The following is an 18064-nucleotide window of genomic DNA, read 5'->3' on the forward strand; positions in this document are numbered from 1 at the left end:
TAATAATAAAAAACCAGAAACCCAATATAATCCTAACAAAAAAAACCTTTTATGGGTCTTAGAAAATTGTCTTACAGATTTTATAGGTCAAAGTGAAAAAGGAAAAAAAATAAAAAATAAAATGGGAAAAGAGGAGAAATTAAAAGAGAAACATAACTTTACAAAGAAAATGAAGACAGATAAAAGAACATTTAAAAGAGGAGAAAATTGGGGAAGAAGTCATGTTCGTACTGTTACTACTTTTTCTGTCTCAGGATTAATTTCTATGATTCAGTAATTTTAGTGATAACAGAAACTCAGAGGAATTTCTTCTTTTATGATGAATTTGTGGTTCCATAGAGTGATAACGAATAAGAAAAACCTTTAAATTATGAAGATACACCTTGCTGGAGAAGTTTCCTGAACTCATTTGAATCTTCTATTCAGAACCTTGATTACTTCAAGTTTTCTAAAGCGTTAAATATGAAACTGGATTAGTTCCTTAGAAAGTTTCAACAGTACAAAACTTGGAGAGCAGTAGAAATGTGGGTGGGAGGAACCAAAAGAACCCCACAAACTTGTGGAGATTTTTTTGCCCTTGATTTTTGTTTTTAATTTGCTACAGGTCATGTGCACTGGCTGGAGAGAGGAAAAGAGCAACAGCACCCCCTATGGGGGGAATGGCTACACCACCATCCCTTCTCCACCTCTCCTTTGGGGGTTTTAGGCACACGTGCACATGTACTCAGCAAGCATGTTTTTCACGTTGCCAGATCTAGGACTTGAACCGTGCATTTAGCCATCTGAGTTCCAGCTGCCTTAACCACCATGACACTGACCAGCCCCATAAGCTTAGGTATTAACTAGCTATTAGTAGAGGTTCTTGAAATAAAGTCAGAAATAATTTGCCACATGTCACGAGTTATAAGTCAGATATTTTAAAAAGTTTCTCAAATTTTGGTAAGAAAATCCAATTATTTAATTGTTAAAGGATTATAATTTATTCATTTCCAGTACATTTATTTATTAATTCCTTAAATAATCAAAAAAAACTTCGTGCAGTCTAATTTTATAGTCTAACCTAATGGTTTGTCTATATATTTCTCAAGTTTTTTAAAAATAGTTTTCATTTATTTAACAACACATGATATAAGGGTAAAAGAAAACACTAAAGATTTCAATATAATGTTCTGTCTCCAAAGAGAATCTAAGTTAACTATGGCCCAGGATGTCTAGAGAGTCTCTCAAAAACGAAAAAAGAAAAAACCCATCACTTCTCTTGGAAACTCACTGTAATGCTTTGCAACATTTAAAGGAATATTCTGGAATATTCTTTAAGTTACAGTTTCAGTGGTATATTTTTATGCTCAGTAAAGTTTTAAGTAATTTTCGGAGGAACAGTACAATTGGGATCTAGAGAAAGTAAATCTGTATGTCCTATTTTTTTTAATTTCCGGAGGGCATGTATGCTTGCTGGAAAGAGACAGAGGACAGAGATGGGGGGAGAAAGTATCAGCCAAAGGAGTGCGGGCATGCTGCAATTCCTTCTCTTCCGTCTCTCCATCCCATTGGGTGTTCAGGCATGCATGGATAGGATTTTTATTTTTTAATGTGCATTGTTTAAGCCACTAGAGCGAGGATTCTATCTGTGGTTACGTGGCGCTGGCTCCCTTACCCAATAGGCTAAGGACCAGTCCAGCTGCCATGTCCTTAAGCCTGACCTTTCAGTAGGCACATCTAGGAGACTCTGTTATTGCCGAGAGAGGGCCACAAGCTCTATTTATCTTGATTTCTAGATAACTGATTTCCTACCAAAGTTATGATAATCTGAGAACATTTCTTACTGTTCCTCTTCGTCTTTTTTTTTTTTTTTTTTTTTTTTTTTTTTTTTTTTTTTTTTTTTTTTTTTTTTTTTTTTTTTCTTTTTTTCTTTTTTTTATCAGGGTGTGAGCTGAATGGACTCTTTAATCTTGTTTAACCAAGAGTTTGTGTTTCTGGATCTGGATCATGGCCTGAACTCACCTGCCTAACATAAGGCGGAGTGCAAGAACGAGAGGGCCGAGTCCAGTCCAAAGGCTAAGAACATGCCATGCTGCAAACCAAGGAAATCGGATTGAGCTAATGAAGTTCTAGACCCTGTTAGAGCCCATTGCCCAGATGCGCGGAGCAGACACTCTGTCCTGGAAATAATGCAGCCCTGCCACTCCCTGGTCTCTGGATGGGCGTCGTTTGAAGACCACCGGCATCCAATAGGGACTGCGGTGCGTTCTCTGGTGTCTTAGAACTCTTCGTCTGGCTTGATCAAGGCCTTAGTAAGTTTTGATCAGGTAATGAAATACTTCTCTTACCTCTGCTGTGCCCATTTCCATTCCTATTAATAAAGGAAGTAACTAAGAATGCTATGTTTGTGGCTAACGGCACAGAAGGCAATTCCACAGGTCAATTATCTTTTGTTTAAACCAATGGCTGCCCCCTAAAACAAAGAGCAGCAAATCACAACAGCTGATGGCTGTTGCACTCAAGAAGATTTCATTATAAAATGCGACGTCGTGGTTACAGCCCTCAGAGTGCGCCACCACTTGCAAGTAATAGACCCTAAAGAGCTGGTAGGGCAGGAAGCAAGTAAAGATGACTCCTATAAACAACAGGTTTTTCAGCTGAGCCCAGAACTCCTGGTGGGACGGCGAAGAGTGGCGCAGCTTCCGCACTATCGACGCAATGATGACGACCTGGAAGACCAGGAGCCCCACCCCGGTGGCTATGACGATTACGGCCACCAGATAGTTGATGACTTGCACGTACACATGACTAAGTTCTTTGTGGAATTTGAAGCAGTCTTGCTCGTTGTACGTCTCCTGAATTCCGTACTGAGAGACCACGGGCACCACGATGACAATCACCAGCAGCCACATGCCCACGCTGGCAGCCGCGGCGTGCAGCTTCCTGTAGAATTCCACCTTGTCCTTGCACTTGAAGAAGATGAGGTACCTGATGACCAGGATCACCACGTAGAACAGGAACGTCAGGTACATGTGGATGTGCAGCATGGCGCTCACAAACTTGCAGAAGGGCAACCCGAACACCCACGTCTTCGTGATGAGGTAGGTCAAGCGAAAGGGCACCGTCAGTAGGAAAACACTGTGGACCACCACCAAGTTAATGACAGCCGTGGTCGTCACAGACCGGGTGTTCATCTTCACCAGCAGGAACAAGATGGAGATGACACCCATTAGCCCCCCCGCGAGCACTGTGAAGTAGAGCCTGGTCAGATGGGGTGTCAGTATAGGATTGCAAGAGCTGTTCTTGGAGATATTGAGAGCCATGCTGTAGATGTCACCTGGAAGAGACAAAGCACCAGCGTCACTGAGGGGCTTCCAGAGCATGGGTCACACACCTGCGACATGCTGGTGAAGCGACTCTCTAACATCTGCTTAACTGACGTATGCTTCATGTGTGTTAAGGAAAATCGTGTCCTGTGCATGTTTGTATATCCTAGACCTACAACACACTAAGCCATTGATTCTTCATCTTTAATAGGAACGAATATCTAGAGACATGTACAGACAAACAATCTGCGCCAGACTGCAGGGGGTTGCGGGGACTGCAGGGGGTTGTGAGCATGGGAAAAATAGTTCATGGATGAAAAGTTGAGTGTATTCATGAAGTACACAAACTCGTTTTTCTTTTAGGCATGAGTCTCATTCTCTAATCCCTTCTAATTCATTAGGAAATGACCAAGAATATTCATATGTAATTCATTTAGTGTACTATTAATTGGATGGACATTGGCTAGGTCAAGACAACAAGGAGCAATGAGAAGGTTCATCTGAATTTTCCTTTCGGTTATATTCTCACCTGACAGTGGGCCTTGGCTGGCTAAAATCTTCCCCAGGGCTCCCCTGGAAATGCAGCCTGTCCTGTTTCTCTCATCTCTCACCCTCCAAAGCCTTGGAAATTCATAAAGGAGAGACTACAGTTTTTCCTCTGAACTCCTGAAAGACAATCTTCAAATATCTTTCAATCCCTTCTAATTCATTCTCTATATGAGATTTTAATATATATATGTATATAGATATAGTTATAGATATATATATATACACTAATAGCTTAATTTCACCAATTAAGTCATGACACACTTCCTGTATAAATTCCTCAATGACTTCCAATCTCTTTTAAGTTAAAGATTACTATCCTTATGTGTCTAAAAGGTTCTGAGTTGCAGTGGCAAAGTCTGGTCCCTGTAACCAGATTCATGAAATAACCCAGACATAAAATTGTGCAGAGAGATTAGATCCCATGACAAAACAGTATAGAAACGACCTGGTGGCTCTGAGACAGCTATGGCAGAATTCTGGTACCCAGCAACCTGAATATGAGATACTAAGATGATGTCCGGGGGGGCTGGGCAGTGCGTAGCAGTAAAAGGTAACATCTTCGAGGTCATCCCACATGTGAAGGTTGCTAATTCATGACTGGTGACCTCCCTGAGTACCCTGGACACACATGTACCCATGATCCAGGGTGGGGTTCGGGGCGGGGAAAGGGCGGAATCTCGAGTCAAACCCTGTCAGGGGTGCTGTATCTCTATCTGTTTCTGTCTCTTTGTTTCTCTCATTCATAGAATAAATAAATAAACTTAATAAAAGATGATAAACAAAACTTTAATCAGAAATTACATAAAATATAAATGATGCGGTCTAATTAAAAGACAAAGGTTATTAGACAATTAAAGAAACAGGATCCACCTGTATGGTGTTTACCTATGGCAGAATTCTGGTACCCAGCAACCTGAATATGAGATACTAAGATGATGTCCGGGGGGGCTGGGCAGTGCGTAGCAGTAAAAGGTAACATCTTCGAGGTCATCCCACATGTGAAGGTTGCTAATTCATGACTGGTGACCTCCCTGAGTACCCTGGACACACATGTACCCATGATCCAGGGTGGGGTTCGGGGCGGGGAAAGGGCGGAATCTCGAGTCAAACCCTGTCAGGGGTGCTGTATCTCTATCTGTTTCTGTCTCTTTGTTTCTCTCATTCATAGAATAAATAAATAAACTTAATAAAAGATGATAAACAAAACTTTAATCAGAAATTACATAAAATATAAATGATGCGGTCTAATTAAAAGACAAAGGTTATTAGACAATTAAAGAAACAGGATCCACCTGTATGGTGTTTACAAAAAAAAAAAACCATTTTTACATGGAAGAATTATAATAAAGGTAAATATGTTTGTTATGAAATTTCCTCTTTTTTTCCCTAATAATTATTCATCCTTAAGATCTACTTTTCCTGACACACCTGCGGACTTTTATTACTTAGTATTTGACTTTTGTATTTTTTTCTATTTTATTTGTAACCTGTATTATCTTATATTTAAAATGTCTTTTGTAAACAAAACTTACTTTTGCCTCTTCTCTCAGAACACTACAACAGAGAATTTGAATTTCACTTCCCCACTCCGGCCTTCTGTGTCATGTCCATGAGTCTTGCTGTTACACATCTTTCATACCCTACACATTGTTATTCCTGACTGCACAGGCAACGTTCAGCCCGTAGGCTCTTTTAAAAAATCAACTTAGTCTCCTTATTCATGGCTCTTTATTCCTTTCTGAATTTCCTTTTCTACCTGGGAAAATTTTCTTCAGCTAAAGAGCTCCACTGAAAATTTAATACAAACTTCTCTTAGCGTACATTTCTTAGGGACAAATTCTCAGCTTCTGTGTATGTGTCTGAAAGTATTTTCATTCTGTCTTCATAAGGATATATTTGCAAGGCATAAAAGCCTAAGCTGACAGTTCTTTGCAGTGCTTTCAAGATGGCTTTACATTGTCTTCAGATTTTTATCATTGAGACTTAAGTCATGAATATAGCGATGGCTTCTATTAAGGTTGTACGAATTTTTCTTTAGCTTATTAAAACAATTTTCTTTAAGTTTGTGCCTGAAATTTTTTTCTCTGTTTGTTCTGCTTATGAGTTCTAATTGTCTCTTAAATGTATGGGCTGATATCCTTATTCAATTTTAGGAAAATATCAGCATTATTCTTACAGATATTGTTTTGTTACCATCCCTTCAGACTTTTCTTCTGTTAGACATTTTCGTGCTTTCCCTCTTATTTCTATTCCCCCCCCCGAATTCTATATATATTTTTTTCCTTTGTCTGTTTTCATCTGAATATTTCTGATCATTCTTGCTTAGTATTTTTATCTTTGGTTGTATCCAATCTGTATTAAACCATGAATTATCGTAAACAACATATTTTCAGTTCTGAAATGTGTAATTATTTTTTCATCATTTATCATATTTCACTCCCTCCATCTTTTCCTCTAATTTCTTCAATATTTTCTTTTCTTTTTTTTCTTTCTTTTTTTTTTCTTTCTTTTTTGTTTTTTTTTTTCTGTGAGAAAGAAAGCGAGAAAGGGAAGGAGGAAGACAGAGACAGTCATTTTTGGCAGGATCCTGCCATGCACTGTTCCTCCGGTTCCAGCCTCCCAATCAGCCAGAACTACAGGCACACACAGCCAGATACAGTGGGTTCAGGTCAGCCCAGAAACGAAACCTGGGTGGGCCTTCCATATGGCCTCCAGCATCCCAAGTGGTGTTGCTATCAGTTTATTACTATGGTTAGGTGAATTTCTTAAATCTCTTAATAGTTATTTTAGGTCATTTTTCTTTTCAGAACCATGTGTAGATGTATTTCTATTATCTGCTTTTTTTTTCTTTCTCTCTCTTCTCTCTCTCTTTTGACATATTTTTGCTATAGAGCATGTGAGCTCACCAGAGATACAGAGACATACAGAAAGGAAGAAATCACCCCCCACCCCCCGGGCAGATGGCCATGCTGCAATCCCTTCTTCTCTATTCCCTTCTTAGAATCTTGGGCATGCATGCACACATGCCAGGTGTGAGTTGTAAGCCACTAGGTCCAGGATTTCAACTGTGGTTAGCCACATGGGAGTCCAGAGTCTTAACCACTATGCCACCGGCTGGCCCCTCTGCTTTTTCTCTTGGTTTTCCACTATGTGATGTTATCTTTTGACACATCTAGTAATTTAAGTTCTGTAAACTGAACTTAAATCTGGTTCTAAAAATTTAGAATGTCCTGCTGATGTTCCTTTACTCCAAAGAGCACTATACCCAGATTATTTTAAGTCAAGAATGGTTTACAGTCTTAGCAACTTGGACCCCTTTTTCTGATGGATCTGACCTCAAATCTTTGTTTTACATAACTGCCAGCATCTCTGCTATGCTTTTCAGAAGTTTTCAGGCTTAGGACTTAGTTTCCACCTCACCCTCAAGCCCCCGTATTTCACCAAAATGTCCCCACTCATCGGGAAACAGCTTATATTCTCAGTTCTGACTTGGAAAGTGCCACTATGGTAAGGGAAGCCACATATCTCAACTCACCTGCTGGGGCTGTTTGCTCCTCTGCAGTCCTGGCCGCTTCACTCACTGCTTCAAGAAGAGAATTTCTGAATGTTACTTGACTTGGCTTTTAAGCTTGCTCTTGGTGGGAGTTCTGAAAGCTGATAGCCATTCCTTCCTATGAAGATACAGAAGCAAATTTTAATGCTTTAGTAACACAGTGAATTTGTGTAATCTCAACATTAACTGAATTCAGCAAAAGAGAATTTCTTTCCTAATGTGCAAAGATTAATTCTCTAACTTCTGTAAAATTCTGTTATGAAATGAATAAGTTACAGTAATGTGCTTTGTAGATTTTTGAAGTGTATTGTCTAATCCTGGAACCCCAACCCCTGGGCCACGGACAGTGTCAGGAACCAGGCTGTGTAGCAGGAGGTGAGTGACAGGTGAGTAAGTGAAGCTTGGTCTGTATTTGCAGCTGCTCCCCACTGCTCCCCACTGCTCGCATTACCACCTGGGCTCCACCTCCCATCAGGCAGTGGTAGTGTTAGGTTCTCACACTGAAACGCGTCACTCCCATTATTCCAATTTAGCTTTGCTGACAGTTGCATTCTAGCTGCAGCATAACTAGCGCAGGGCCCCTAATGCTCATTATGGTGAGCTGTGCAGTCATTCACTATATTACAATATAATGGTAACAGAAATAAAGTACCTCATAACGTAACATGCCTGAATAATTAGAAACCATCCTCCACCCTCACCTGGTCAGTGGGAGAACTGTGTTCCATGAAACCCGTCCCTGGTGCTAAAGGGTGGGGACTGCCGATCTCATCCTCCTGGAGCATACTCCATGACAGGCCCGCCTCCCTGAGCTTTGGTCTCCTCGGCTTTGTTCAGGAGCCGCAGGGGCACATGCTCTTTTCTGCTTTATCACCAACATCTCTTCTCTCTCTTCCCCATTACGTAGGCAAGTCTACAGTCAGTTCCTTAGGGAAGCTTCCTTAGACCCCCAGATAAGATCAGGTCTGCCTGACCCTCTCTTTCAGAATTTTCTCCATGGGTGTAGTGAAGTAATTACTCGAGTGAGTGGATGCTGGTTGCTGGTGTCTCCCATTCCCCACCAACAGATTATAAGCTCCATGAGAACAAGCATTGTGTTTTAATTAGTTTTTTTAATTTAACTTTATTTATTTTAATTTGACCAAAGAGGGACAGAGTGAGAGTCTGAGGGAGTGGGAAAGTGAGAGAGCAAGCCTTCAGGTTTGGGACTCGAACTGCAGTCGGCCTTATGGGAGTCCAGTGCCCTTAACCACCATGCCACCTGCTGGCCCCATGCTTTAATTCTTTCCTACTTATTTCTGTAGCAGTAGTCAACACAAGGAAGATGGTCTTTAAATATTAAGTGGAAGAAAATATATGCAGAACATGTAGCTAGGATCTCAATATATATTTTAGGTCTTGCGTCTGCTGCTGTTAGTTACTGTCTACAAATTACTTAATCTCTCTGAGGCTTATTTTCTGTACCTAAAATATAGATAATCCCAAACTATGTAAAATATTCTCTCTGAAACAAATGATATAACTTATGCACAAAGTTAAGAAGGTATAATAATAATGAATATTGGTACTTTATGAGATACAGAAGTATGAAGTGGAAACATCTTTAGGAAAGCCTTAAGCAGACTCTTTTGGCTACAAAAAGCCTATAACCGTCTTTTGCTTCTTTCAGAGAAATAGAGAATAGATTTGGAGCAAGTTGGCGGTATGGTAGTTAAGGTGACTGGATCCTTCATAGCCAACTGCATGGTTTGAGAACAGGATCTACTGGCTTAAAAAATGCACCAGGCATGTGTGCATGCCCTAATTCCTGAAAGGAGAAATGGAGAAAAGATTGCAGTGTGGCCAGCCCCTGTACGGAGTGCTTTCTCAGTTTCTCTCCCTCTAGTGAACACATGCACCCTCTCACAAATAAAAATAAATACATAAATAGAATTAAAAATAAAAAAGAAGAAAAGAATTAAAAGGAGGGACCCGCAATTAGCATAATGGCTGTGTCGCTGGACTCCCACGTAGTCGACTGTGGTTCGCGTCCCGGACCCGGTGGCTTAAAACTCACGCCGGGCGTGTGTGTGTGCGTGCCCAAGATCCCGAGAGGAGAATGGAGGAGAAGGGATTGCGGCGTGGCCATCCCCCCTGGGGGGTGATTTCTTGCTTTCTGTTTTTCTGTCTCTCTCTGTCTGTCTGGCAAGCGCACGCGCCCTATAGTGAAAACTTCTCCAAAAAAAATAATGATAAAAAGGAAATTGATTTGACAGCAGCTGAAGCAGTGGTGGTCAGCGATGCTCATCAGATCATTTCCTTCATGTAACTTTCCTTACCAACAGCCCTGGTCCATGTGCTGGGATGAGAGCCATGTGTTATGGTGACACTGGTTATTCCCAGGAGTTGGGCTTCTTTCTGTCCCAAAACCTAGGACCTAGGCTATTTTCAGTTGTATTTCTTGCCAGATTGCATGAGAATAAAATTAGCAATAGACACAGCAAACCATTCAGCCAGCCAAACACATGACCCTCCATCTTCCCAGCCCTGTCCAGGCCCATCCACACCCTCCGGAACTGTCACTTCACAACTGGTTTGATCCTCTGCCTGACCGGGCACGTCCTGGCCCACTCCCCACCTGACTCAGACTCAGCTCTCCTGGCCTCATGACCAAGCGAAACCTACCTGCCAATACATTCCCTCAGTCTGGTTTAGAAGCCTGATCTCCCCTTAAGTGACACCCTCTTCAAGTCTCATCTTCCCCATTTCCTGCTTCTTTCCTGTGACCACAGCGCCACCTCATTTTTGGGACCAACTATCTCTTAATCAGGAAGGGCTTACACACATCCCGGGAGATTCTGGATGAACCCGTTGTGTGCCAGTCCTAGCTCAGTGACCGTCCCAGTCCTTAGAGAGTTTTCCTCTGTTCCTTTGTCCCAGCTCCACTTCTGGGCCCTGTGGCTATGCTGTTTACATGTCGTGGGCAACCATAGTCTTCACAGCCTGCAGCTGTCCTTGTGCTATAATCCCAAACTTCCGGCTTCCTTATCTCGCCTGTCTGTGGACACCTGGGCTGAGGCTGGGTGCCCGGAGGTTTTCCAGATGCTGCCGTGCATGTCTGCCTGGACCAGCAGGTGGCCAGCTTCCTTTGTTTCTGTGCTCTGTCCACACCTAATCAAGACAAGGTATAAAGATCCAGATGGCTAGTCTCAGTTGCAGCTTCTCCATCTGCCCAACCACAGCTAACAAAATTAATCAGCCAGAATATGCACACGCCCTCTGTCGGCCCGGGGAGGGAGCACACTCCCTTCACATCCAAGGATCCCGGGGCTGCCTGGGGCCTAGGAACACCCTGAGGAGAAGGTGAGGTTAAAAAGTGCTTTCTTCCTAGAGTATGTACCTTTTTATAATGAAAAAAAAACCCAAAAAACAAAAACAAAACCTCTCTTCTTAGGGGCCAGCAGTTGGCTGGATGGGATGGAGAACAAAGTGGCCTTCTCCCCTGGGGGGTGATTTCTCACTTTCCCTTTCTCTTTCTTCTTAGAGACTCCCCTGGGGTTGGCAAACAAACAAACAAACAAACAAACAAAAAACACAACAACTGAAAACAAAACACAGCAAAAACTCCCTTCTCTTAGCCCCTCCTACAAGGCATCTGCTCTTCATTGCTCTCTTGAAGGCTACTCCAGCCCATGTCAGGAGCACCTGTGGGCAGGATGGCTCCCCAGCTTCTGAAAGCCAGGAAAGAACTAGAATGAGGCCAAAGGAAGAAGACAACGAAACAATCAATGCTCTTGAGAGTCACAGGTAGTAAGGGAAGCCAGGTAAGGACTGAGGCCACATTTCTTCCTGGGGGAGGGGGATAGTATATACATCCTGCAGTCGTGTATAAATACTAAAGAAGTATTCCTCTATGTATGGAAAGAGACTCCAGGGATCAAGAGTCATTTTGAATGAGCTGTCTTGAAAATTTTCTCTCCTCTCCTTGCCTTCTTAGGGAGATGACTCCATCTCCCATGGGCACAACTGGCTTGCAGCCCTAACTGAGCATGCCAGCGTCACAGTGGCAGGCTGGATAGTCCCATCCCCACCTGTGCAGGTGCAACAGCATGGCCCATGTTCACATCAGCCTGTTCCCTGATCCATGAGACAAAAGGGCCACGTGGGACCAATAACATTTTATCAATATTGCATTGAAGAGTCATTTCCTCCAAAATGAAATTAAACACTGCAATTTGTGGAAAATTATAATTTGAACTTTTAAGCCTTGTCATATTTATCTTGCTGGTCAAGTGATTTATTTTAGTGGCAATTAATACTAATATCAACCAAAGTAAACATATTTGTCTGAACCGACACTGTTGAATATTTCCTAATCTATATTATTTCTTCATGTTTCTGTTACAGGTGGATGCCTGCAAAGAATGGAGGAAATTTCAAGCTTTTGCACAATAGAACAGTTTAAAGTTTAGAAACCGTAAAAGGCAATGTCTTCTTGCAGAAAATTTGAGCACACACGAAAATAATAAATGCTATTCAGGAATGCTCCCAGTGCCTCTCTTGGGAATAATAGCGTTCTAATGAGAGCAGTCCCCGAGACGGTGGGGAGGCCTGGAGGTCAGTGAAGCAGGAGCTTAGTCTGTGACCTACAGGCCTGAGAACCTGATGCTAGGGCTAGGACCTGGAGCCGGAACGACTGAGCCAGCACCGCCGATCACGCTGCACACGGGCAGCACACTGACACGTTGGCTGGGTTAGATGCAAAACTTGCCTCATGTGGTTAAACGCCTGCTCATAAGAAATGCATGGTTTCTTATTAGAGGAGAATCGCTTTTTCTTCTCCTAGATGACAAGTTTAGATACAGGACTGGATTTCTCAATATTCAGGCTCCGATTTTGAAATCTGCCCTGGGCTTCTAGACACAGGTACTTTGAAGTGGAGAAAACTTGAAGCCTAGGAGGCACCAGGGAGAGAATGTTTGAAACACGCTCATTATTATTTAAAGACTTTACCTCACACTCAACTTTTATACAATAGTGATAATAATAACGATAATGTGCACAGGGTGGTGGCTAGTAGATCTGCAGTGATTCAATGAATCCATGGAAGAAAAAGACATCAAGAAATGGGAGAGAAAGGGAGGGGAGAAAAAGCAAAAAGAGAAAACACAAGAAAACAAAACAAAACAAAAAACCCAAAAGACTAAAAAAAAACGAAAAGGAAAAGTAAGAGGGAAAGAAGAGCCAGCTGAGAGGGTCCCAGTCAGTGACGCTGTTGTCATTCTTGGGTCTTGAGCTGACTGTATTTTCCTGGCTTTCGGTGTCTGTGCCTGAAATTGATGCAAATGTCTTTATGATTTAACTAGCTCATTGTTTACCACAATATGAACCATTTGCCAAAGAGCATGTCTGGTCCTTGTAAGATCTTTAAGGTGAGGGATGTGCCTGCTTCTAGGGATGAAATCCATTACTAATACAAGGAGCCAGGGAAGTTTTCCTTTTTTTAAATTTTTGCTATAGGGCACGTGCACTTGCCACACACACGCGCACACACACACATACACACACATGGAGAGAGAATGTGAGAGCTCATCAAAGGGGAATGGCCATGCAGCAATCCTTTCTCTTCCATTCTCCTTTTAGGATGTGGGGCATGCAAGCACATGTGCCTGGCATGTCTTTAAAGGTGCCGGGTCCAGGACTCAAACTGCATTGTCAGCCATGTAGGATACAGCTGCCTTAACCTCCATGCCATCTGTTGGCCAACCAGGGAACTTCTTAAAACCACCAGCAACAACGTTTATTTGTTGCTGCTATTTAGGCATCTTGCCCATGTATCTTCCTGGTGTTTTTTTCTTCCTCAAACATTCTAGTCAATCCAAATTTTCTTACATGTCCTTGAGGTGCAGACCAGATCCCGTGGCCTTCAGGAGCCCTTACTGTCTTCCACGTCCTCAGGCACTTTCTTGGCACCTCATCAACGCCTCACATCTCTCCCTTCACATTTCATTCCTTCCTCTGTTTTAATTCTTTTTTTAGTCATCTCGATGCTTGTTTTCAACTTTGAATTTCATTCAACACTAGCATGACTCATTATTATTTTTAAAATAGTGCGCATGAATGGTTAACCAAATGGTAAAATAATGGTGGAAAACTGTCTAAACATATGTGATTGAATGTATAAAGTAAATTAAAATTAAATTAAAGAAAAGAAAAACTGCCTTGACTTTATTAAACATTTCTTGGACAGGACCACAGTGAGATCTAGACTAAGCTGATGTGGGCACCCCAGGAATAAACTGTGGACCCAGAGCAAACTTTCCCAGGAAGGAGGGCAGGTCTTCTAACTACTCATCGGCCCACTCGTGCTGGGTGGGAAGGCTGTCTTTGTCTATGACTGAGCTCAGATGGCTGACATAAAGCCTCGCCTCAGACTCTACATTCCCCTGCCCTCTCTAATTCCCCGAAAATCTTTCTGTGGTTCCTTTCAGTGAGAATGAGTCTGAGAATCTCCCATGTCACATAAGCTCTTTTGCATCTCTCCCCAACTTATATTTCAAGACATGACTTCAAATCTGACTTCTCTCACGGCTCTTTCTTTACCCTCATCTGATGCCCCATATTTCTTTGCCATTCTTAGAAGGTTCTCTTTCATATTTTCAGGTTGTTTTTAGCTCTACGTAGTCTCCAACTGTATAGTTAGACACCTAGACTGAAGTCCAAACTGTATCATAAATTATGCTGTTTCTCTTTTTTAAAACATTCCCTGACCCAGGGTCACCCAGTGGCGTGGTGGTTAAAATGGCTGGATCACACATGGACCACTGATCAGTCTGAGTCTCAGATATGGCATCCTGAAAAGCATGCCATGGTATGTGCATGATGCCCAAAGTCCTGAGAGGAGAATGGAGAAGAATCCCTGGAGAGTGATTTCTCTTTTTTTTTCTTTTCTTTCCTTTTTTAAAATTAATTATTTATTTTGCATTCATTCACTGAACATTATCATAGCATACAAGATACAGTTTTCCATCCAGAATACACTGTATAGTGGCTAAATCATAATGTTATCATCGCAAATCATTTTTCATCTCACTTCATATATATATATATGTACATGTTATATATATATATATATAAAATTTTCCCATTTCTCCCCTCTGCCATATCCCACCCTCCTTCCACTTCATCTCTGGTGTCTGCAGTTGCTTTCCATACCTTTTTTTTCTCCCACATTATATTGGTTAACAATATAAAATAATTGATCTAACTAATTTCAATAGCAAGCTCAGCTGATGTATAAATATCTGTGAACAAATGCTTGACGTTAGGCATGCAACTGTGAGTAGAATGAATTTACTATAAAATAGCCCCTAGCCGAGGCTATATAGCTTACTGTGATCATTAAACAGGCATTTTTAATATGTTTTTTAATTTCAAGAAAGGCAGTTTTATCTTTAATAAATCAAAATCAAAAAACGTTAAGAGAACTTGATTGAGACTTAAAGCCAGGAAGCAGGTTAGTAGGATTCTGTTCAAATAGTAGTTACCTGGATCTGTTGACAATTCAAGAGAAAAAAAAAAAAGAATAAGAAAACAGAGAGAGGAAGAGAGAGAAAGAGAAAAACTGAAAAAAAATTATTTTTAAAAAAAGCAAAAAAATATAAACTGCGTGGCGTGTGAGCACACGGCACAAAATGACTAGTTCTCGGCAGCAGGGAGAAGTCTTCTTGTGAAGGTCTGCCCCTTGCCTCTCCTAGAGGAGAGGGGGACATGAAATTATTAGCAAGATAAAGGAGGATCTGAAAGCCAAGAGAATACTTTACCTTAAAAAAATTTTTTTTTTCCTTTGGAGAGGTTTTCACTATAGGGCCCGCGCGCTCGCCAGACTGACAGAGACATAGAGACAGAAAGCGAGAAATCACCCCCCAGGGGGGATGGTCACACCACAATCCCTTCTCCTCCATTCTCCTCTCGGGATCTTGGGCACACATGCACATGCGCCCAGCGTGAGTTTTAAGCCACCGGCTCTGGGACGCAAACTGCGGTCGACTACGTGGGAGGCCAGCGACATAGCCATTACGCTAACTGCTGGTTCCTGACCTTAAAAAATTTTTTATAAAGAAAAATAACAACAACAACAAAAAAAACGAAAAGGCAGAGACAGAGACAGAGAGAAGAATAGAGGAGTGCCTTACCATTCAAGATTAGGGTCTGAAGGCTGAATTATCAGTAGAAAATCTTCATTTCTTTTATTCCCTGAAATGACTAGTTCTCAGCAGCAATGGAGGAGTTTTCTTCTGAAGGCCTGCCCGTTGACTCTCCACTCAAGACTGGCAGGCTGGAGGCTGAACTATCAGCAGAAAATCTTCATTTCTCTTATTCCCTGAAATAACTACCTCTTAGCAACGGAGGAGTCTTTTTCTCAAGAGTGATTTCTTACTTTCTCTCTCTCCAGTGAACACATGTGCTCTATAGCAAAAACTTAAAAAAGAAAAAAAAGAAGAAAAAAGTTCTACAGCCTCCCATCATCGACTGGAAATGTACAAGCTTCTAAGCGTAACTACTAGACAGCTAGAGTTCAAGCAGCTCTAGGGTGAGAAACTCTGTTTCATTCACATTTTTATCCCCAGCACCTGGAATAGTTAGATTCTCAATAACGAGTTATTCAGTGAATGAAACTAGACATGCTCAAAGTTCCCAGAGAGAAAAATAAATAAGATCATCTATAAAAGACTTAGAAACAAGTTGACATCAGACTTTTAACATATTGACATGCTAAAAAACATCTGAAGAGTTTGGAAGATTACATTGGATTTGGAATTCTGTTCTCAGGGCCCAGTGGTAATGTAACCGGACCTTCATAGGAAGTCCCCAGGTTCACATCCTGAGGCCTCCCTGAGCATAGAGTACACACGGGCCTGGCATCAGGGCCGGCTAATCCTGCGGATGGAATCTGGCATGAAGACCTTGTCTGGGATGCATGTCTGACTGTCTCTATCTCTGAAAAAATTAAGTAATAATAATAATTATAATGATAATATAATAATTCTGCTTTTAATCAAACTAGCATTCAAGAGAGAGGAGGAAAGGCATTTCCAAATAAGTGAGCATTCAAAAAGTTTACCTCCTTTAGATGGTCCCTGAACTATTAATGTATATTCCCAAGGAAATGAAAAAGGAATTTGAAAAGGGAATATTCAGAATGCTAAATGTAGTTGTGAGCCAATATATACATAAAACACAATGAAATCTAGAATGTTAATGACAACACAAAACTAAAGCCCCCATTGATTTCAACCTGGTGGGAGGAAAAAAATCCAAGGAAGAAGTTGTATGCTAAGACTTTAGTCTTCTTGGGGAAGAGGCTGAAGGTACTATTTAACTGTGGAGAAACCAAACATTATGAATGAGAACTCCTGGCAAAATTTCAATGGCAATGACTTGGTGAACGAAAATTGGAAATGTTACTTACAAGTTATGGAAAAACAAAACACAGCAAACCCAATCAAGCCAAGTACAGGCAAGAAGGAAAAAGCACACGAGCAAACCCAATGAATAGATATATTTAAAAAGAAACAATGAAAATGGAGACATACTTCACATTATCCTCAATGAAAATGGCTAATAGTCTCCTCCTTCTACTAACAGCAAAAGTGAACGATTGTGCCTGCAACTCTGTGAATATACTAAAAGTCAATGACTGTGCACTTTCTTTTTATTCAACTTTTTGACATGATACTTGGACAAATGTCTGGGGTAAATGTGATCTTCAGCATAGGAATACAATGACTGTGGATCAAATTGGGGCAATTAGAAGACCCGTCATGTCAGACCTTGTCTTTCTTCAGTTAGGAACACTCACAGTCACTTTAGAGTGGCCCTAAGGTTTATGGTGAGTTGTTATTAGCTATATTCACCCTACCGCACTTAACTAAAAATTGTCCCTTTTATCTATTAGTAATTTAGTTTGAATGGTACACTTTAAAACGACAGAATAAAATCACAGAATTTCATGGTGGGTAAAGCATATCTTAAGGCCATAATTTATAAAGAAAGACATTGAGTCTGAACTGACCTTGGAGAAGAGGAAGCAGAGGAAGAAATACACAGAAGGAAGACAGCCAGCCCTGCTAGTGAGGGCCTCTGGGCAGAGCGCCCAGTGCTGGTGCTGGGCTCGCAGCTCCCCTGGGGAGACCGCAGTGGATGTGCTGACCGGGCCTGCCCACGGGAACAGGCGGGGTTGCTGTGGTCTGGGTGTTTTTTCCGCTTCGCTTCCCACTCCATCCCTGGCTTCACTTCCTCCTGCCGCCCCTGAACAGAGACCAAGCTTCGGCTTTCTAACTACTCAACACGGGGGACTAGCCCCACCCCAGCCATTTCCTTCACAGCACTGGCCACTCTCACCTCACCTCTTCTTTGTCACTCTCCACACCCACCTCTGTCCCTGAGAAATAAAGACCCACAAGAACTGCCACCATGTGTATTTTTCAGACAGGAGGAATTCCCAAGCCAGAGATCATGGAAATCCTACTGGTAAAGCAAAACCTAGAGAGCGTGGGGTCCAAGTCGACTGTGCAGCTCAGGGCTCGGACACCCAGCTCAGGGCTCTGACAGTCAGCTCAGGGCTCTGACGACCAGCTCAGGGCTCTGACGGCCAGCTCAGGGCTCCGACCCCCCG

General features: G+C 41.8%; 1 protein-coding gene across 3 annotated transcripts in view; it reads right to left on the reverse strand.

Annotated features, from left to right (window-relative positions):
• Nucleotides 1-701: 701 nt before the first annotated feature.
• Nucleotides 702-18064, reverse strand: part of LOC102486380 (putative G-protein coupled receptor 141) — a 47797-nt gene continuing 30434 nt past the window's right edge. Inside the window, exons 2-4 of one of the 3 annotated variants that reach the window (XM_027769764.1) lie at nt 7390-7525; nt 3835-3926; nt 702-3316 (exon numbers count right to left, since the gene is read on the reverse strand). In XM_027769764.1, coding sequence (XP_027625565.1) covers nt 2391-3302 — 912 coding nt within the window. In that variant the 5' untranslated portion in view covers nt 3303-3316; nt 3835-3926; nt 7390-7525 and the 3' untranslated portion in view covers nt 702-2390. Of the gene's footprint in view, nt 3317-3834; nt 3927-7389; nt 7526-15581; nt 16769-18064 lie in introns of all 3 variants that reach the window. The other 2 variants (XM_027769763.1, XM_006143010.2) reach the window with 2 other exon arrangements.

This window comes from Tupaia chinensis, unplaced genomic scaffold (assembly GCF_000334495.1).
Source record: "Tupaia chinensis unplaced genomic scaffold, TupChi_1.0 Scaffold000088_1, whole genome shotgun sequence".
Classification (NCBI taxonomy): domain Eukaryota; kingdom Metazoa; phylum Chordata; class Mammalia; order Scandentia; family Tupaiidae; genus Tupaia; species Tupaia belangeri.